This window comes from Lepidochelys kempii, chromosome 14, assembly GCF_965140285.1.
Source record: "Lepidochelys kempii isolate rLepKem1 chromosome 14, rLepKem1.hap1, whole genome shotgun sequence".
Taxonomy (NCBI): Eukaryota; Metazoa; Chordata; order Testudines; family Cheloniidae; genus Lepidochelys; species Lepidochelys kempii.
The window spans coordinates 46,472,534-46,494,559 of record NC_136393.1 but is presented as its reverse complement, the minus strand read 5'-3'; the positions used below and the strand labels follow the sequence as shown (position 1 = coordinate 46,494,559).

Below are 22,026 nucleotides of genomic sequence, written 5' to 3'. Positions count from 1 at the left end.
GGTGAACACCAGGAGCAAGGCAGCCGGGCTCCCTCTGGGGATGAACATCCCTTAATCTGGTTTGCTGCCGGGGTCCTGGAAGCTGAGATAAGGGGCGACGTCCAGGTTGGGGGGATATATGAGCTGGGGGACGAGAATGATTCTTTTGGTTTTTTCAGTGTCTCTTTTTAAGCAGCCCCCCAAAAAGGAATACAAGTGGGGGAGAGTTTCTCCTCATTATTTTGGCCACCAATTAAATCCATTTCCGGAAGGCCACATTCGGCATTGGTAACTTTGTTCCCACATTTACTTGTTTGTTAAGTATGACCTCACCACACTCAGTGGTTTGCATGAGCAGGGCCCCTGCTGTCTGGACTGATTCAATTTTTGTCTGGTTTTTCTTGCACCTGTTCCTAACATGGTGTGTTTATTGAAAAACAGCTAGACTTCTATTTCATGGTTAATTCTCTGCCAAGCAAACGGTCCTAGGTTAGTGTGACCTCTGATAAACTTTCCCACACTTCTCACAATTAAACTTACAAATGGGGGACATTTTTTAGGTCCAGTGATCACAACAGACCCCAAAGATACTTAAACTTAATTCAAGAAGGTCTCCCAAGGATATGCAGCATGTTGTCCCAAACTCCACCCTCCTCCTGGAGTGAGGAAGAGAAACCAGGAGTCCTGGCCCTCAATACCCCCTGCTCTAACCCACTAGCCCCCACTCCCCTCCCAGAGCTGGGGATAGAACCCAGGAGTCCTAGCGCTCAGCACCCCCATTCTAACCCACTAGCCCCCACCTAATTCAGGGTGGTTCAGAGCAGTGTGCTGGCCCTCTTGGTCTGGCCCCCTTGATCCTGCCCTGTGCCCCCCTGGGGATGACACGTCTCATTTCCATGCAAGCGGCAGATCCATGGCAGGCTGCCTGGTCTGTTTGGCACTCATCCTCTGTCCTGCCCGCAAAGGAGTTTGCTAACCCCTGTCAATACAGCAGGCAGTGGGGTGGGGGAACCCTGCAGCTGGAACCCTGATCCCTCGCATATAAAATGTCCTGTCTCTTCCCCCCAAAGGGGCTTCCCTTCTGGCTCCACCAAAATCCTGCTGTGGGTTGAACTGGCCATGGGATTTCCCCTTCACCTCCTGTTACCCCTCTGTGCCACCCCAGAGTCATCTGCATCTCAGGAGCGGCAAGCAAGCCCCAGGCAGCGGTCCTGTGACCCTGCTACCGTACCCCAGAGGTGCTGAACTGGGTCTCTGAGCCCATGGACCCTGCCCCGGCATCCCTCCAGCCACCTTGAACCTGGGCCCTATGCGTGCACAGCCCAGTGAGCTTGCTGCTGCCAGGGTGAATAAACTCGGGTGGCTGCTCCCTGGCTGGTGCTCTCAGCACCGGAGACGAGAACCGTTTGGCTCCCGCATCGGCAGATCCCTCGCTCTGAGTTGGGAGCCACAGAGCCATGCCTGCAGCAGCGAGCCGGTCAGGTGAGTCTGCGTAGCCAGGGGTGAGGAGTGTCCCTCGGGCTCTGCGATGGGCACAGAGTGGTCAAGGGGTGACTGGTGTAAGGGGAGCTGGAATTGAGAACTCGACTGGTAGCTTCCCAGCTAATACCCCTTCCACAGACCCCACCCTGAGAGCTGGGGATGGAACCCAGGAGTCCTGACACCCAGCCCCACTTGGCTCTTACCTCCCAGACCCCACTCCCCTCCCTGAGCTGGGAGAGATCCCAGGAGTCCTGACTCCCAGCCCTGTCCCCCCTGCTCTAACTCCTAGACCCCACTGTCCTCACCATGCTAGGGAGAGAACCCAGGAGTCCTGACTCCCAGCCCTGTCTGTTCTAACCCATTAGACCCCACTCCCCTCCCCGAGCTGGGGCTAGAGCCCAGGAGTCCTATCAATCAGGGTTCTCTCCCCAGCTCTGGGAGGGAAATGGGGTCTAGTGGGTTAGAACAGAGGGGGCTGGGAGCCTGGACTCCTGGATTCTCTCTTCAGCTCCAGGAGGGGGCATGTGGATTTTTGTCCTAGCCTTTTGGCATTTTCCCCTGGCATAAAGGGACCTCTAGTTGCCTGCAGAGGGAAATGGGGCAGAAGGCAAAGTGATACAGATCTGGGAGCTCAGCAGAGAGCTGGAGCCCGGGGCAGGCTGGTGTTGAGGGGGTGGCTGACCGGAGACGGTGTTTACCAAAGGGGAGCCAGGCTTCCTGCTCGCATGAGGGTTTAAATAGTTAGGGCTGCAGCACAGAAACTCCCCCAGCAGGGGCAAGGCCCCATATCCCATTCCCCACTCCCTGAGCCAGCCATTCCCCCCTGACCTGGGCTTGGATTGGAACCAGCACCCCCCTAGAGGGGAACGGTCCCAGATCCCGTTCCTTGTAACTCCCTCTGGGGCCGTCTCCCTTCCAGCTGCCGCGATGCTGGGACTCCTCCCCGCGTTCCCCTGCCTGCTCCTCCTCTCCCTGCCAGGCCCCAATGATGACGGCACCGTGGTGCTCACCACCAGCAGCCCCATCCGGGGCAAGTGCCTCCCAGCCGGCTCCGGCACAGTGACGGCCTTCCTGGGCATCCCCTATGCTGAGCCCCGCCATGGGGGCCTTGCGCTTCCAGACACTGTTTCCCCATCAGCCCTGGAGCCACATCCTGGAGGCCACCGGCTTCAGCAACACCTGCTCCCAGCCTCTGCTTACTGGTTACCCTGATGCCTATCAGGACGCCCAAAATGCTGCAGTCTGAGGACTGCCTCTTCCTCAACATCTGGGTGCCCCATCCCCGGCCCCCTGCGCCGGCCCCCGTCCTCGTTTGGATCCACAGCAGGGGGTTCTTCATAGGTGCAGCCTCCATGGAGCTCCAAGACTGCTGCTTCTTCGCCGCCACCGAGAACGTGATCGTGGCCTCCATGAACTACCCGGCTGGGGCACTGGGCTTCCTGTCCCTGCCCCCAGCTGCCCCGGGGAATGCCGGCCTGTGGGACCAGTGCCTGGTGCTGCGCTGGCCGTGGGTCAATGGGGCCACCTTCGGTGGGAACCCGGCCTGTATGATACTCTTCGGCCAGAGCGCCGGGGCCTCCTCGGTCAGCTTCCATCTCCTCTCGCCGGGGAGCCGGCCCCTCTTTGCCCATGCCGGGCTGCCGAGTGGTGCCCATGCCTTTCCCTGGGCCTGGATTAGCCCAGAAGCGGCCAAGAAGATAGGCCAGGCGCTGGGCCGTGAACTAGGCTGCCCCGATTTCGATGACACCGCCCTGGGGGGCTGCCTGCAGGGGAAGGAGCTGGGAGACTTTGGGAAACGCATTATGTCCATGCCTGGGTCTGTGCCGACCGTCGACGGGAGCCACCGAGACTCTTGGAGGCTTGGCACAGCCAGCCTACACCCCTCCTGGCCGGCGTCACGGCTAACGAAGGCTCCTACATAATCATTGGTGCCCGTAACTTCACCAGGGTGAACGCCGGCCACATGAGCTGGGCGGAGCCGCTGGAGGTGCTGAGGGTGACAATGCTGGGGCTGCCGTGGGAGGCCGTCCAGGCGGTGGCACAGGGGTACGGCCAGGAGAGGCAGGGCCCGGCACGGTACCACCGCGCCATGGCTCACATTGTCAGTGACTATCATGCGGTGTGCCCCATAGCCAAGCCGGCTGGGCAGATGGCGGAGGCCGGCGGTCCCGTGTACATCTACGGCTTCACCCGCCACCCCAGAGTCTTGTCTTCCCCCAAAGGGATGGGGGATGCCACATGGCTCCGAGGTGCCCTACCTGTTCGGGATGCTGGCGTCCATGGAGGGAGCCAACCACACGCACACGGAGGCCGAGGTGGCGCTGAGCCGCAGGGTGATGCGCTACTGGGCAGAGCGGCAAAGAGTCCTGTGGCACCTTATAGACTAACAGGCGTAATGGAGCATGAGCGTTCGTGGGTGAACCCCCACTTCGTTGGTTGCATACTGGGCAGAGTTTGCCAGGAGCGGGTAAGGGAACCCCTAAGAAGTTGCAGCCCTGAGTGCCAGCCAGCTTGGATCTCCTTGCACTTTCAGGTTCTCTCATAGATTCATAGATATGAAGGTCAGAAAGGACCATTGTGAACATCTAGTCTGACCTGCACAACGCAGGCCACAGAATCTCACCCGCCCACTCCTGCGATAAACCTCTCACCTATGTCTGAGCTATTGAAGTCCTCAGATCATGGTTTAAAGACTTCAAGGAGCAGAGAATCCTCCAGCAAACCCATGTTCAAATTTGGTGTCCCCAGGGCAGGTGGAATCCAGTCCTACCAGCAATAGAGTCAGTTATTACTAGATCATGACACCCCTGTTTAGGCTATTGCTTTTTCCCCAACCCCCTACAGCTAGCACTTGAAATAAAACAACAAAGCTCCCCTCTGAAATCGGACATTGCCTTGGTCCTAACTAGCCAGGTTAGGGTGAGCCATGCTCCCCACTCTTTAACATCCACTGGTTCTCAGCCTTTCCACCCTATTCATGTCCCTGCGCTCACACAGCCAGTGCAAGACAGATTGTGAGCATGGAAGCTGGGGAAATCCCCAATTGTGCAGCTGGGGGGTACTGCATGATGCTTGGGATGTCTATGCAAATTACACCCGCCAGCTGGTCCTGAGCCCCTCCCACTTCCCCATCGGCACCAGAGAACTGTATTTCAGATCAGCCTGGCAGCTGGCATGAGAGTGCCATTTCCCACTTCACCACCAGAGGGCAGCCTGCGACTTCAGCCCCATGAAGAAACATGTGGAGAGGTGGCCATTTTGGAAGAGGGCAAAACTGGATTGTTTGGCTCTTGATCCTTCCTAGTTCGTGGGAAGGTCAGTGAGACCTGGCTGGAGACTGTGGGTAGTTGGGTATGTCCCTGTCCCTCTCTGCTGCCGTCTGCTGGAGTGAAGGACCCCTGGTCGGGGCATCCTCCTGTCTGCCTCCTTGTCGCTGGAATTCATTCCCTTTCCCCCCATGCCGATCAATTGATGCATTTTCCCCCAGGAACTCCATAGGAACAGGAGGCAGCAGTGGCCTCTTTACAATGCCACGGAGAAGAATTTTTCTATATCGGAATGGAGCCACCCCAGGTAGAGGGGATGTCGCTTGCCCGGCTCTGTGGCTTCTTGACACCACTGGTCCCAGATTATCAGCAGCTCAAGGGTGCGTGTCACAATTTGGGGCACAATCCGGAGCAGTGAGGGGCTGTTCACCCTGTAACCCTGAGCGCCTGAGCCAGCCAGTCTCCCCAGCCTGGGGATGGATTGGCGCCGGTGCCCCCCAGAGGGAAAAGGATCCTATAATATGCTCCCATAAGCCAGTTCCCACTCTCCATAGATATGGGGGATATTCTGGCCTCCAGGCAAAACCTGGGGGGAGCCCTCCCATCCCAGGGCCTCTAGAATTCACATGCCATGGGCTGCCGCCTGACTCTAGGCCTGACTTTTTAGTGATGGGACAGTAACCCCCCATGCCTCTCTCTTAGCCCAGCCCAAAGGATCCTCTGAACCAGCAGGGGAGAGGGAACCTCCGGAGGACTGAGCACCATGGAGAAACACAGGATCTGCAGCAGGAAAAGCCCAGACCCCCTCCTCCATCTCAGCTATGGGAGTTAGGCCTAGATTCTCTTGGGCATTTAGGTGCCGAATGGGAGTTCACTGCCTAAATAGCTTTGAGGATCTTGGCCTAACTCTCGCAGCCGGGTGTCCGTAACATTTTTGTTGAAGTAGTGCTGGGCAGCCACTAGATGGAGACAAGATCCGGCACACTCATCCCTCTTCCTAGCGTCTCTACAGTGACACCTTTGTGTGCAATATATAAACAGGCCACGAAATGTCACTGTGGAGGGGGAGCGGTCCCCTGGTCAACAGTGGGGCTAAAGGAGGGTTGCGACTGCATTTTCAAATCTCTGCTTGCCAGTGCATCAAGGTAATAGCCAAAGTTAGCTGGCTCAGAGCCTTCCTTTGTCAGTGTAATAAATTTGACTACAACAGTGGTAACTCATTGCTGCTTTATCAGTGCATTAACGGCATTAGCTCACAACACTCAGCTAATTTTCTTTTTCGCAAGTGAAGCTCATTACAGATTTTATTCAAAACAAATCCAAGCATAACTTAAGGGGTCAGCCCAATGGTCCAGCTAGCCCAGTATCCTCTCTTCGGTCAGTGGCTGGCGCCAGATGTTTCCGAAGGAATGACAGAACAGGGCAATTATTGAGTGATCCATCCCCTGTTGGCCAGTCCCACCATCTGGCAGTCAGAGGTTTAGGGGCACCCAGATCATGGGGTTGCATCCCATATGAGGTGAACGGGACACAGCATTCATCTTAACCGTGGGCAGCCTGTGGCTTCACTGTCATTGGGAACAACAGTGGATGGCAGCCATTTTGGAAAGGCGTCAAACTTTGCGAGTTAGCTCCTAACGACCCCTGTGTGCAGCTGGAGCATGTTCCTGCCCCTGCCCTGTATGAAACTCTGTGGGGTGTGTTGAATTTCTCCCCAAGAGCCCCATGGGGACAGGGAGGAGAGCATGAAGCAGTGGCCCCTGCAACAACCCCATGGAGCAGACCTTCTTCTGCATCAGCACAGGGCCACCCCAGGTGGAGGGGATGTTGCCTGCCTGGTGCTGTGGCTTCTTGGCATTGCTGCTCAGCGAGAAGCCGGGCCTCCTCAGTGAGCATCAATGAGGTGCGAGGACGGCAGCCCTAAAGGGGAAAGGCCCCATGTCCCCCCACCCCTCTGAGCCAGCCAGTCCTCTCCCTCTGGGGCTGGATCAGAGCTAGTGCCCCTTAAAGGGGAAAGGCCTCATGTCCCATTCCCCCCTTTTCAAGTGACCATGGAATCGTCTGGCCTCCTTAAGGGGCAGACACCTTTGGGGAGCTCTCCCATCCCCTGAGGTCCCCAGAACCCACATGCTGTGGGGGCAGCCCCAGACTCAAGCCCAGTTTGTGGTTGTTTGGGCCTTTTCAGTGGGACAATGACACCCGTGTTTCCTCCCCCAGCCGAGCCCCACAGAACCGCTGAACCCTCAAGCGGGACGGAACATGAGGAAGAGGAGAACTGAGCCCCATGAGGAAGCCAGGACGTGTAGCATCAAATCCCAGATGCCTTCTACCAGCTGAGCAAAGTAATTCCTCCAGCTGGGAGTCATTAGGCAGCTGCTGTAGTAATTCCATCTGGCCACTAGATGGAGACATGATCCTATTCACTTCGCATTGGCTACCTCTCCAGGCATGTTTCTTTGCAATATGTCATTCAGCCATTAGATGTCGCTGTGTGCAGCATATCACTCTAGCCAATGTAGTGTCTCTGGTAAACAAGGGAGACCATGCCGGAATGTGAGCTTTGTAGAGGCCTGTTTGGGTCAGCAGCTGCTTTCTTTAATAAACGCCTTCTGTTATTATTATTTATTATGTGCATCACCAAGCGAGATGCATTACCCACTGTGCTAGGCTGCGTACAGCTGCAGTGAAAGGCATGCCCTGCCCCCACGAGCTTCCCATTGAAATAGACGAAGGAAGGATTATTATCCCTACTGTATGGGGGGAGGGAAAACCGAGGCACAGAAAGGTGAAGTGACTTGCCCAAGGTTACACTGGGAGGCTGTGGCAGAACTGGGAACTGAGCTAGGTTTCCTGGGTCTTGTTTGGCTTCAGATCCGCATTCTGGAAGATTTGCTGTACTCAGACCCAAGTTATTGAGCTTTGACTGGTGAAATATAATGGCATGTTCTGTACAGAAGGTCAGACTAGGTGATCTAATGGTCCTTTTGGCCTCAAACTCTGCGATCCTCTGCTTCATTAGCACTAGGACATGCTCGGCTGCTGTCTCAGCTGGGTCGTACCCCCCGGTAATAGCTGCGTCAAACCTTTGTGGCATCTGGACAGGGTCCTGATTTGGTAGGATGGGTTTGGGCAGCTGCCCCAGTGTTTCGCCCAGCAGGGAGACATGCTACAGAGGGTGAGGAGAAGGGGAAGCTTTACTGGAAGGGCTTTCGGGGGCCAGCCAGCCACAGGCTGTGAGGCAGACAAAGCAGATACAGAGCAACTCAAACACTGGCACTGCCAGAGCAAATAGAGAACCGCAGTCCCATCCCAGCTAGCAGAGAGATTTATCCAGGGGATTGCACAGGGAACCCACAAACAAAGGGGGTTTGGACAGAGGCAGGGAACCCATGAAAAACCCAGAAATAAGGAGGATTTATGGAGTGAGACAATAACCTGCACTTATATAGCATGTACACAGTGGGGGCCAGTATCCTGCCGTTTTACAGGAGGAGGAAACTGAGGCATGGCCACTCAGGGGTGGAGAGGGGATTAGAACCCAGGAGTCTCGGCTCCCCCTGGCTGTCACCCACTAGACCCCATTTCTTTCCCAGAGCCAGGGATAGACCCCAGGAATCCTAGCTCCCAGCCCTCCTGCATTAGACCTCACTCCCCTCCCAGAGCCAGGGATAGAACCCAGGAGTCCTGGCTCCCAACCCCCAAGGCTCTCACTCCCATTTAGACTCTGCTCTCTTCCTAGAGCCAAGATTAGAGCCCAGGAGTCCTGATTCCCAGACCTAGACCAGTGATCCCTAAACTTTTTCAGTTGCGTGCCCCCTGGGAGCCATGGTTGAGAGCCAGGGCTGGGAGCAGGGCCAGAGCAGTGGCTGGGGCCAGGAGCCGTGGCTGGAACCAGGTCTGCAGTCAGGGCTGGAGCCAGCAGTTCAGCTGGGGCCACGGTCTAGGCCAGGAGCCAGGGCTGGGGCAAGGAGCTGGCACTGGAGCTGTGGCCAGGGCTGGATCTGCAGATGGGGGCAGGGCCGGAGCGGGGCTAGGTGGCGCTCCCTCCCTGCCTCCCCTGGGGGCTGGCTTGGGCCCACTGTACCGCCCGCACATTCCTCCATGCCCCGCATGGGGGCATGCCCCACAGTTTGGGGACCACTGCTCTAGACCCCACTCCCCTCCGAGCGGCAAGGATAGAACCCAGGAGTCCTGACTCCCACCCCCACCCCCTCTCTATCTGACTATATTGTCCCCAGGCTTTACAGTTAGCTAGGACTGTACAACCCCGTAAGAGGTTTATTAATCACAGCGAATCAGGGAACACGGGCAGGTTTCACACCCGGAGCGTCCGTGGAGGAAGAGTGGACGGGGGGAAGATCAGGAGGAGGAGGAAGAGGAAGGGAAGAAGGGAGAGGAAAAGAAGGGAGGAAGGACAGATGAAGGAAGAGAAGAGGAGAGAGGGATGAATGAAGAGAAGGAGGACAGGTGGGAAGAAGGGAGAGAGCAAGATGGAAGGGAAGGAGGTGGAGGGAGGAGGGAGGATGGGGAGAGAGGGATGGGTGAACAGTGAAGAGGATGGCTGGAGAACTGCAGAAGTGGAAGGAGGGATGGGGACTGGGACGGAGGACAGGCAGGGATGGAGGAGGGTGGCAGGCGGCAGGCCGGACTCAGCGCCCTCCCTTGCTAGGGGCAGCAGGACCCAAGTCGTTGCAGAAGGAGGCGTGGGAGCAGCAGGTGATGTTGATCTGGTACTCGGGGTCCAACAACTCCTTCACCAGCCCGCAGCGGCCGGGATTCATGATGCAGCCCTGGATGAGGAACTGCACCTCGCTTCCTGCAGGGGGAGACCGAGAGGCAGAGCTCAGAACCACGCCACTCGAACACACCACCCCAAAGCCCAGAGCACGGTTGGGGATCAGAAACCAGGCCACCCCGACCCAAGGCCGCTTACTTGCTCCGTCACTGGCTGAAAGCGCCCCTGGCTCATAGGATGTTGATACAGCCAGGACTCCTGGGTTCTTTCCCCAGGTCTAGGAGGGAAGTGGGGGTCAAATGGTTAGAGCAGGTGGGGAATGGGTATCAGGACTCCTGGGTTCTATCCCCAGCTTTGGGAAGGGAGTGGGGTCTGGTGGGTTAGTGCTTGGCGGGGGTTGGGAGGGAGCGGAGAGCCCACATTGCAGTTCTGAGCCTGACCACAAGGAGTCAGGCCAGAGCCAAGCAGCAACTTGCCCAGAAAGGAGTAAGGGTCAGTACTGGTGGGGGCATTTGGGACAGAGAAAACCCAGTGTAGCCCTCCCCTCCACTCACTAGAGCTGATGTTGACAGTCATGCATGGATGCCCAGCCTTAGGGGTGCACTCAGTGGCTTCAGGGAGGCAACCGATGTAGGTTTGTCCAGGGCGCATTGTCTGCAACGCAGATTGCTGGCTGCAGGGGGCGAGCAAGGGGAGATGCAGTGAGAGATGGGCACAAACACCCCCCAACCACCATCCCCACAGGCAGCCCACCCTAACCACTAGACCCCACTCCCCTCCCCAAGCCAGGGATAGAACCCAGGAGTCCTGACTCTCAGCATCCCCTGCTTTAACCCACGAGACCTCACTTCCCTCCCCAAGACATGGATAGAACCCAGAAGTCCTGGCTTCCAGCCCCCCCCCCACTCCAATCATTGTACATTGCGGAGTGACACCACTTTTCCCCTCCTGAAGTTCTGTCAGTTTGGCTGGGTTACCCCAGACGTCTCCATGGCTGAGCAGAGATCTGGTGGGTTGCTGACCCGAGACGTGCCAGGGAAGTGGCCTGTGCGTGACTGAGAGGACCCGGGGCTGTGATTCATCCTCTTTCAGTGGCACTGCGGGGGTTGCTCACCCCAAGTTGACAAGCCCCTGGTAAAAGCTGCCTGCACTGAGCATGAAACCCCTGGCATGGCAGGCAGAGACCAGCAATCCCCATCCACACCTCTGAGTCCTCCAAGGAGAGCTCCCCGCCTCCAGGGATACTAACTGACATGGCCATTTCCAGGGCAGCTGGACACGTGCATCTGAGTTGGCTCATTAGCGGGACATGGACATCACACCAAGGGGCTGATTTCAGCATCTGCAACACTCATTTGTCCAGAGGAAGGGGGCTGGGAGGCAGGACTCCTGGGTTCTATCGTTGGCTCTGGGAGGGGAGTAGGGTCTAGTGGTTAGAGTGGTGAAGGCTGGGTGTCAGGGCTATTGAAATCTATTCTAGGCACTCGGGAAGACAGGCGTCCGCTGCCTCAAGGAGCCACTCAGGCCTGTCACCCTAGAGTGGAGTTTCCCCGAGCTCCCTGATGGCACTTAGCCCCCCAGTGCGAGGCAGAACAGGACAGAGGCTGCGAGGAGCAGAGCCTGGGCCATGCTGGGCTCCTCTGGGTCGGGCAGGCACGGCGTTGGGGGAGCACAGAGATCTGAGCTGGGACCAACGCAGACTCCTGACTCGGGGGCTGGTTTTATTCTTCTGTGCCAGTGACCAGCCGTGCAGGGAGCATTGCCCGAGGTGGCTAGAGAGACAGAGCAGACCTGTTTCGAAGTAACCACCCACACCGAGAACAGTCCCTGCAGGGAGGCGACAAGTCTCCAGAAATAGATTCTGCAGGGCAGGGGCGGGGGGAGGGGACTGGGTGCCAGGACTCCTGGGTTCTATCCACAGCTCCTAGAGGGGGTGAGGTCTAGTGGGTTAGAGCTTTGGATGGGCCAGGGTCTGGGTCTGTATTTTACATTTCATCTTCAGCACAGTGGGCCCCTACACCACACTGGGGTATTGGGGTCAACACTGACTGTGTGGGGAGAATGGCCCCTACTGAGCCCCCACCCAGCTCCCTGCAGCACAGCCCCCCTAGTGTCACACTGGGGTCAGCACTGACTGTGAGGGGGGAGGGCGCTCCCTTCTGAGCCCCCACCCAGCTCCCTGCAGCACAGCCCCCCTAGTGCCACACTGGGGTCAGCACTGACTGTGAGGGGGGAGGGCGCTCCCTTCTGAGCCCCCACCCAGCTCCCTGCAGCACAGCCCCCCTAGTGCCACACTGGGGTCAGCACTGACTGTGAGGGGGGAGGGCGCTCCCTTCTGAGCCCCCACCCAGCTCCCTGCAGCACAGCGCCACCTGGTGCCACACTGGGGTCAGCACTGGTTGACCTGCCTCCCCCATATTCGCAAACGGCCTCCTGCCCAGATCAAGCCGAACCCATTAATTGTGAGATCAAAGTGTTTGCCCTTATTAGCGCAGGTTCAGCAGGATCCATCCCACCTCCGCGCAGGGTAGTTACAGTTCACATTGTGAGGTTACGTGTCGGAAACACATTTCACAGTCGATGCAATGGGGATAAGATTTACACAAATCAGTCATAAGCCTGGGACTAGAACCCAGGAGTCCTGGCTCCCAGCCTCCTCGCCCAACTCCCCTCCCAGAGCAGCGGCTAGAACCTAGGAGTCCTGACTCCAGCTGACTGGAATTTCTCATCTCAACCTTTTTCCATCAGCAAGCAAAAGAGACACTTTCCCCAGAACTCTCCTGTTTTGTTAACACTTCAGTCAGGAAGGTAGCTCAGGCCCTGGAAGGGGTTTCTGCGAGAGAGACAAGAGAGAGACACCTGCACACCTGACTGAGAGCAAAGATTTTAAACTGGGTCATCCACGTCGCAGCCATGTGCCTACTGAACTTCCCCAAGAACCGAGGCCCATCCCAAACCTCCCCCCGTTCCTCTCCATGGGCAAGGTCGAGTTCTTCAGCCGGGCCTTCTCGAACACACACACAGCAGCAGGTAGATCTGAAGTTGCTACTGAAACAAGACGCTCCTCAGCACCCCTCCTCCTCTGGGGAGAGGACAAGCGGACAAACCCCACACGAGGGATGCGTAGACACCTGGCTTAATGCGCTATTGGGAGATGCTCAGATACTACAGCGATGAGGATGGTATCAAAACTTATGCAGACTCAAACCACTTGGTTCTCTTGGCGTCGGGTTGGCTCTTCGTGTCTGGTTCCGAGCATGTATTCCACAGCAAATCTGAATCATCTTCCCACCCCCGAAAGCTTCATGGAAATGGACCTTTCACTTCAATTTCAACCGGCTTAATTTTGATGTGGAAGGAAAACAAGTGTCAAAAGCTCCATGTTTTGGGAAACGGATTTTTTAAATGATTCAGCCAGTGGAGAGCAGCAGCAAAAAGGGCTGGGTTCAGCTGTCAAGGGGAAATCAGTCTGAGGACTTAAGTAACCCCAGTTCATACCCTCACCCAAAAAGCGGGTAAACTATATGTATCATCCTGGGTGCCCTCGCTAGGCACCGATCCTTCCCCCCCTTGCAAGGGTTTAAAACAAAAAGAATTTTATGAATGGGGGAGAGACAACAGAATGAATTTGAGAAAAACCAGCAGGTAATAAGTTACCATTCACTAAAGACACCTGGGGAAAAGTCTTAACAGTTATTCCAACTTCTGGGCTGCTCCTGGGGCTGTGATTCAGTGTTGGTTGCTGCGTACACAGTCCCTCCCCTAAATCTGACTGGGAGGCTGGCAGCTGCTATTCTCCCTGCTGCTTCAGCCCAAGCCATTTCAGCTCCATGCTGTCTGTTGCCTCCAAGCTTCCTCTACTCAACTCTTTGCGGAGCTCTGTGGGATGCAGAACCCCCTCGGAAGCATCTACACTGCAATTAAAACCCCTGTCAGCTGACTCAGGTTCATGGAGCTCAGTCTAAGGGGTGGTTTAATTGCCATGTAGATGTTCCAGCTCAGGGATCCCATGAGAGGGTAGGGTAAAGTCCCAGGGTTCAGGCTCCAGCATGAGCTCAAACATCTACATGGCAATTAAACAGCTCCTTAGCCCGATTCAGCCCAACAAGCCTGAGTCAGCTAACACAGGCCAGCCACAGGCTTTTAATTGCAGTGTGGACATACCCTTAACAGCCTATTCTATCAGAAATGGACTCACCCCAGAGAACAGACCCTTCTGTAATTTTGTCCAGGCTCTTAACTAACTGTGCCTGATAACGCTACCAGTCAGGGTGACCCCTTCACCCTCTACACAACCAGTGTCCCTCTCTTCTCCCTCAATCTCCTACCAGGGACAATGGCATCTTATTGCCCCCACACTCACAACGTAACTGATTTTAACCCAAATGACCCAAACTTTTGCATAGTTGAAATGCAAATGAGGCTTGCTCCATACCAGCCATTTCCCTTTGCTCACCAACAGGTGGCAGCAGAGAGTGCCCTCTGTTACAGAGGCCCGGCCCATCTGGGGTTCTCAAGTCGTTCTGGGCTACCCTTCCATTCACAAACAAATGTCAAGAGCAAGCTGTCTTCTCTCTAGGACTTCAAGCTGTTCACCAAACAGCATTAATCCTGATTCCCACTACCCCCTAGCTTTAACCGCTAGACCAATGTTCCCTCTAATTTTTTCCAACCATGTGCGTAATGAATTTTGTTATGTGCACAATATTGAGGTAATCTGTGGATGTGCGCCACCAGTAGAAACCAAAAACCAAGATACAATATATATTTTTAAAAAGTTACCATAGGGATAATTAATCCAGCCAGGACAGGTTAGGCATTTTGTATTCACTACTCAAAGAACAAAATTTAAGCGTAAGAGAGAAATAAAAATTATAAAATGCACAGACCAGTCAAAAAACTAAAATAACACAGTTTGAAAGAAGTATCAAGAAGTAAGAACACCACAAGTATGTGTTGGGAGGTCAGTGTAAAAGACAGAGTGTGCGTGTGTGTGTGTGACAGAGACGTGTGTTGCCCCTTTAAGTACGCTGCCCTTTTAAGTAGATCAGCAAGTTCAGACACAGCAGCGGCTGCCAGCAAGCTCCCTCCGTCCCCTCCCCCCACTCTGTGGAGATGGGGTACGGGGCAGGGGAACACCCTAACATCAGCACCCCTCTCCCCTTCCCCGCTCTACACAGCAAGCAGGAGCCTCCTGGGAGCAGCTCCAAGGCAGAGGGCATGAGCAGCACATGACAGTGGGGGGTAGGGACACCTGAACTGTGCAGCACTTGATAGCCTGCTGGGTGGCCACCCAGCTGTGCAGCTTACAGGGAACATAGCACTAGACCCCACTGCCCTCCCAGAGCCTGGGATAGAACCCAGGAGTCCTGACTCCCAGCCTCCCCTCGAACCTACTTAAACCCCACTCCCCTCCTTGCTGGTGCTCAGTGCACAGTGAGGAAGAGCCGTACACACCAGGGAGTCTAAGAAAATCCGTGGTTTATTGATGACAAGTCGCAGGCCATTATACGATACAAGCCACAGAGACAGGTTCTTGCCCGGCCAGCTGGGACAGACCACAGTGCACACAATTGCCTTCACATTCCAGGGGAGCGGAGGTGCCTTCTTTGTACCCACCCCCCAATGGGGACAGGAGCAGGGACTGTGCCCCCCGACCACAGAACACCCCCTGCTGACGAGTCACAGCCCCACCCCTGCAGGGACCCCCTCTGGGAGGCAGGGGGGAGCTGGGGCCCACTCAACCTTTGGCCTCCTTGCTGAGGTGACTAGCACTGCGGTGTGTCAGGACAGGTGGGGATCAAGGCACCTTCTCTGCTGACACCCACCAGCTCATTACACCCATGGGTGCACCAAGTGGAATGCATTTCTGCCCTGCGCGGAGATGGGGCCAGATTGAAACAGGCACCCCTAGAGGGGAAGGTCCAGTGTACCCATCCAAACTAATGGGGAAAGGCTCTGCATCCCATCCTGCTCTGCCTTAAGCCAGCCAGTCCCTGTCCTGGGCCACTAGTTACACACACAGCTAGTTAATGCATTACAAGCGGTGCCCCTCTCTCCCCTCCTTCACACACAGCTACTCGAATATGGAGCCTTTCGAGGTGTCACACTGCCCTTCTCTGCCTGGGGCAGAAAAGCATCTCCCCAATGAGGCTCTGACCCCTCCTGGGCATGAATGAATCCTTGATACTTCCCCATCCGCTGCGAGTCAGAATCTGAGCCCTCCGTCCCAGCTCCTGCAAAATCTCCACTCCTAAAGAGCTGCCCTGCCCCACCCCAGAGGTGGCTGCATCTCAGTGCTGGGTGAGCACATCCTTTGCTGATTTTCTGGTCAGCCGTTACCCAGAGGTGGCTGCATCTCACCAAGTCTCACCTGAGCCAGACTGTTTAGATTGGAAGCTCTTTGAGGCAAGGAGTATCTCTGACTACACGCGGGCATACAGCGCACAGCCCAATGTGGTCCTATCTCAGCTGGGAACTAGCTACTACTGAAATACAAATAATCATCAGCTCCTGCGTAACCCCAGCAAGGAGTATTCTCCCGCACAGTGATCAGGCATGGCCGTATGTTCTCAAAACACGAACCCAGTCTTGCTAAAGACTCCCAGTGAGAGATGCCCTCCCTTGGGAAGCAGCCACATGGGTTAGTCGCCCGTTCTGTGGAAAATCTGCACCTTGCCTCCACTCGCAATCTGTCTCGCTTCAACTCCCGGCTGTCGGCTCCCACGTGGCTGCCGATGGCTGGACTGAAAAGCCCTTGGGTGGCAGAAACCTTCACCTGGGTGGGCATTTATGTTGAGGGGGCTCGGAAGGGCTGAACCCAAACTCAAAGGGGGACAGATCTGGAGCAGCCTGCGATAATTTAAGTAGCTCAACATGCGGTAACCAGGATGTAATGTTTACTGTCTGCACATAAGCCCCTACCACTGGGAGTTTCGCCTGCAGGCCGGTTGCTGTTTCAAAATCCATTTCTCTCTTGTTGTGCTCCATTCCTACTGTTAACGACAATCAATCCTTTGGTTTCGGGTCAAGGTACCCAACATGGGGGCCAACTTCCATAGGTCCTGCTAGAGAAGCACAGCTGATACTTGGGGTGCCGGAGCCCGGGAATTGGGCTCAGAGTGGGAAAAAGTGGGAATCCCAGCCCAGGAAAAGGAAGAGCTCGAGGGCCGGTGGGGGTGCACTCAGCTCAGAAAAGGAGCGAGAGGAGCAGTTAGCTCTGGAACGGCGATGGAGATTTCTGACCTGTAAACATGGGCAACGCCAACACACCCAGTTACCCTTGCATTGAGTCCAAAGACTTTAGACTAAAGCATTTAAATCCTTAGGGGACTTAATGTTAAGTGTCGCAAGGCAAGACCAACGTGCCACCACTCTGCAACGGCAGGGAACACGAGGTCTGCGTTCTCCTCATCCAAACAACCCCTGGTGGAAAGTCCTATTTAATTCCCCTCACGGCCACTTCTTGAGCCAATCAGGGCTGAACAATTGGCTCTTCTAACCCCACAGCTGACATCTGAACACGGTACATGAGTCAGGGAGGAAACCAGCTCGCTTGAGAATGAAAACCTTGCATGTTCCGCAGATACAACTCAGGGAGAAGAGACGGAGCCAGTTTTGACACAGTCGATTTCCAACCGTAACTGCGCTGTGACAGGTTTTTGGGCACCCCAGCCTACTTCCTTGCTTTAACGGAGTTCTTCATTGCCCAGAAGTTATTTCCTCACTTTTTCTTTTCTTCAAAAGACATGTACTCAATTATTTCACGTTCAAGAGAGATCAGGGTGCAGAGCAGCATGGATATGGATGCACCTGATGGGTTATTAAAGAGCGAGTGGCAGAGGGCAAAGAAAGCATGGAGGTGCATTTTCAAAGCTGCTGCAGTGGGGTGGAATGGAAGGGGTTGGGAACCGTGCAAGGTTTTCCTGATACTGCCAGAGTGGAGGCTACCAGGTAAACTTCGCCCTCTCATGGAGGGAGCAGACGGGAGTTCAGTCTCTAGCCTATTCACTCATAGGCGTCTCCTGTTTAACACAGGTTAGAACAGATGATCGGGAGGGTCCAGTGACTTCCACCCCTGCCACAAACAAATCCCAAAACAGGCCTTCCCCAGAGAGTTCACCCCAGAGCAAGGGGGAAGACTCAGCCCAAAGGGACAGGAATTGGTCAGTCCTAAACATTTCCTCTGGCCTAGACAAGCGTGACAGGTGATTTCCCAAGAAGATACACCACCATCAGGAGACCGAGGGGTTGTGCCCCCTCAAACAACCTGGAACACTGAGTGACAAGGCTCAATATGCTCCCTTTTCTGGGTACCAATTTATCATCTAGACCGCTACCCCTGCCTCTCTGCCGGCACCAGATCAGGCTGACGGTCCAGCTAGTGTAGTACCAGTTTGCCCTCCTAGAGCTGGGAACAGAACTCAGGAGTCTGGGCACCCAGCCGCCCCTGCTCTACTAGTCACATCACTCCCCTCCCAGAGCTGGGAACGAAACCAGGAGTCCTGACTCCCTGGACCTAATCGACTGGACCCCACCCTGCCTGCTCTGCTCCAGAAGGGGAATAAACTTGGGTCGTACAAGGCCAAGGATTCTCTCCTGCAGCACGCTCAAGTCCGCTGCCTTTCCCAAGGACTCACCTTGGACAGTCCAAATGTGATGCGTTTTCATGGGAGCCAGGTGGAAACAACACAGTTCCCCCCTCCCCTCCCCCCCACCAAAAAAACCAGGAGACAAGTGCAAGAGGGGCCCAGGATCAAAGTGACTCAGGGACTGAGAACTCGGCCGGACAAGCAAGGATCCACCCCCTTGAGTCCTTTCCGGAGGGAGAGATCGGGCCACGTCACAGAGGGAACAGAGTGATTTGGAGGGCGGGGCCACCTCGTAAATCTGTTGGATCCCTGTTTATCCAACGCCCCTCAGAATGAGCTGCCAACATCCCCATAGTCCTTCGCAGCCTGTCTCCCCCAATTCTAATCAGAACCCCCACCCCTCCTGTTGCAGTCCATGGTGACTTACTAGCATCTACACACCCAAGAGAGATACCCATGGCTTTAACCTGGGGGGTGGTGGTGGTGGGGGATTTACTAGTCCCTGGGTCCAGATCCCCCTCAACGGCAGGGTCCCCCCACTGCTGGAGAGGGTGGTAGCTCCCACCCATAGAGGGAACCCAGGGTCTTGTCCTTCGGGACTGCACTGGAGTCTGATGTCCGTGCTGGCCCCCATTAGGGGGAGAGATGAGGGCGGTGGGGGTTGTCCGCCGCAGCCTGGAAAGCCTGGAGAGGCGTCAGAGAGCTGTGAGATCCCCCCGCCCCAGTCCATGCTGAGGGCAGAAGCGGGATCTAGCAGCCTCCATCACTCCCTGTCCAGGAAGGCTGGCTGGCTGGAAGGCGGGGGGAAAATGGAACGGAGGAGTTCCTTCATGGCTGGTTCCAGCGTGCATGGCAGGGGGCTGCAAAGCCCAACCCACTAGGGTTGGACTAAATCAGGGCACGGCCAGCGAGGTGGCCCCCGCAGTCTGCGGGGAGGGGTGGGGCCTTCAGTAATCCACTTCTGGCCCCGCCCCGGCTCTCCCGGTCCACAAGCAGGGTCTCCAGGAAGGCAGTAAGAGCCATGGTGCTCATCACAGTCAGGGCATGTGGGTGCACAGCAGAAACCAGATCCATGCCTCCTGCCTAGCCCCAGTCTGCAAGGAGGCTGGAGTGAGCAGCCTCCAGCCCCGTCACTCCCAGTCCGTGGGGGTGCGGATGACGAGGGGGGCGGCGTTCTTGCGTCCGGCGCGGATGCCCGGGTAGAAGAGGGGCCAGATCTTCTCGGTGAAGGTGTCCGTGAAGGTGTAGATGTGGGAGCGGTCGGTCACGTTGTAGAAGGACACCCGCCCGGCCTCATAGTCCAGGAAGACACCCACCCGCTTGGGCTTCACAAGGAGGTGCAGCGGGGTGAAGGGGGTGGTGGTGGCCGCGTACTTGTCGCCGTTCCACAGCCGCACTCGCCAGTAGCCCGTCTCGGGCAGGGCCATCAGTTCGCCTTTGCGGCTCACCGAGTCCTTGCAGACACCCAGGGCCCAGTGCGTCTTGTCGCCCACCTCCACCTCCCAGTAGTGGCGGCCCGAGGTGAAGCCCTCGGTCGCCAGGACGCAGGGGTAGATGGTGAAGCGACGTGGGGTGTCAGGCAGGTCCCGCAGACGCGTGTCCACGAACTTCACGCTCTTGCGGTCCTCGGAGAGCACCAGGTTGGGATGGGCCGTCTCAGGGTCCAGGGTCACGTCTCCTGGAGGGGGAGAGGGGCCAGGCAGTCAGTCCTTTGCCCCACCCCATATTGCCCTTGGGGTCGCCCCACACCCAACCATCAACCCCACTGCCACTCCTTTCTCAAATCACCTCTTCCAAACCAAACCCCCACTCACCCCTCACCCAACCCCACTGCCGCCCCCTTCCCGAATCCCCCCATGCCAGGCCCACACCCTCTCCCAACTGACCCCCCGACTAACCTCATCTCCCCCCACCCCTTCCCAACTGACCTCCCCACTCATCCCACCTGACGTCCCCGCCAACCCTTCCCAAATCCCCTCCGTGCCAGTCCCCTCCGCCTCCAAACAGACCCAACTGATCTCCCCACTGACCTCCTCCAAACCAGTGCCCCCAGTCTCTCAGCCTCATGCCCCCCACAACCCACCTCCATGGCCCCCCTCCCCCACAAACCTTCCCACAGCACCCTTTTCACTTCTCTTCCCCCTCCCCTCCCCCAATGGCCCCCAAATGCACTGGGAGGAGGGTCCTGCTCATTCTACCCCTCCCGGTTCACGCTAACCAAGGCATCGACGCCTTCAGAGCCAGCAGGGTTCCCAGGCCCTGTATGTTCTCTGGCGAACAGGGTGGGAGAGGGACCAGCTCCCCACGACCAGGGAAGGAAGGGACCCCACCCACGGCAGAGCCCTCAGCAGCCCCACTCACCGATCAGCCTCTTGATGATCTTGCGCAGGACAAAGTACTGCCGCGGGAAGCTGCAGAAATTCTTCTCCAGCTTGATGGGGACCGAGGCCAGTTCCATGGTCTGCACCGTCTCACACCTGAAGGGGGCGACATACAGCTAGCACCACATCAGCTGGGTCTGAGCTCCCAGCACAGGGGCCCACAGGGCCAGAGCCCTGGCCTACCCTATCCAAGGTACCTGTCTGCCACAGTCACTGTCGGATCTGAGCACCGCATGGCCTGTAACATAGTTCTCCTCCAGGCACTCTGAGAGGAAGGGCAGGACTGTTAACACGGAGCATTTCAGAGACACTTATCCTGCCTCACAAACCCTGCCTGCACCTGAGACACAGGGCTAGGAGGGGGAAACTGAGGCACGGAGAAGCCAAACAACGAGCCAAGCCAGCAACAGAATCTAGGAGTCCTGACTCCGAGTCCCCCTTCCCCTGCTCTAACCAATAGACTCCACTCCCTTCCCAGAGTTCAGGAATCCTTGCTCCCAGCCTCCACTGCTGTAACCCATTAGACCTTATTCCCTTTCCAGAGCTGGGCACAGAACCCAGGAGTCCTGACTCACAGCACCCCCCCACTCTAACCAGTGGACCGCACTGCCCTCCCAGAGCTGGGGATAGAACCCAGGAGTCCTGACTCCCAGCGCCCCCACCCTAAGCCACCAGACCCCACTCTGATATTTTGGTCCAAGACATGGGCTGGCTCAGTTGTTTGTCCATTCCTGCAGCTCTGACCCACCCACTAGGCCCCGGCCCTGTTCAGATCCTTTCCCCTTTGAGAGCAGAGGGTTGGACGGTGCTGTCTTCACCTCCCAGGGTGAGGGCTGGGAAATGGAGGCCTTACCTTTCCAGGGTGCTCTTTATGTCCTACAGGAAGAGAAAAGAAGTGGATCAAAGGAGGTTCCAGGACTTGGTCAGGCAGTATCCAAGCTGCCCAAACCCCAGGGTGGGACAGGTCTCCCACCGCCTGCTCCCCAGAGAGATTCCCCATCAAGGCCCGTCCACCACCTATGCCAGGATCGTCTCCTACATCCTATCCCCCAATGCTTTGCCTATCAGAGCTGAAGATGCCCCAAACAGGGCCCATCTCGCCCAGTCCCAACAGGCAGCCAGGCTTGGCCCCCTATATCTAGGTCCCCAGCGTTCTGGCCCATCCTGGTTTGAGACGTCTCCAGCAAAGCAACGGACCTCCCAGACCTTCCCCCGGCACGACAGCCTCCTTGATGGGCAGTGGCTCAACCACAGAGCTCGTGGCTCAGCCTCGGAAGGTCTCGGCTCTTTGCACATCTGCATGCGACGACATCTCAGGGGCCAGGTTTCCCCCACCACGTTGAGGACACCTGGGAGATACAAGGGCCTTCTCTGGGTCCGGCCAGAGCTCCAGTCGGAGCCCTTCTAAGATCCTCAGTGGGGCACCTCTAAGGAGCAGAGCAGACCAAGGAGTCAGGAAGTAGCTCTTGAGAGAGAGAGAGGTCCCTAAACCTCCCTCCTCCCAACAAAGTCATGCTGACCCATCCAAGTGGGACCTCCTGATGGCCAAAGCCTGGTCTACGCCTGTAGAATAGCTATGCTGGTTGGGGGGT

At 56.6% G+C, this 22,026-nt stretch overlaps 1 protein-coding gene and 1 pseudogene across 4 annotated transcripts in view; one reads left to right on the top strand and one right to left on the bottom strand.

The window, feature by feature from the left end:
• The first annotated feature begins 2,388 nt into the window (after nucleotides 1–2,388).
• Nucleotides 2,389–5,485, top strand: LOC140897534 (acetylcholinesterase-like; annotated as a pseudogene).
• Nucleotides 5,486–14,926: 9,441 nt separating this feature from the next.
• Nucleotides 14,927–22,026, bottom strand: part of TRIM39 (tripartite motif containing 39) — a 28,496-nt gene continuing 21,396 nt past the window's right edge. For all 4 annotated transcript variants that reach the window (XM_073311160.2, XM_073311158.2, XM_073311157.2 and 1 more), the window contains 3 exons: nucleotides 21,288–21,310; nucleotides 20,415–20,530; nucleotides 14,927–19,731 (listed from right to left, as the gene is read on the bottom strand). In XM_073311160.2, coding sequence (XP_073167261.1) covers nucleotides 19,184–19,731; nucleotides 20,415–20,530; nucleotides 21,288–21,310 — 687 coding nt within the window. In that variant the 3' untranslated portion in view covers nucleotides 14,927–19,183. The remainder of the gene's footprint in view (nucleotides 19,732–20,414; nucleotides 20,531–21,287; nucleotides 21,311–22,026) is intronic.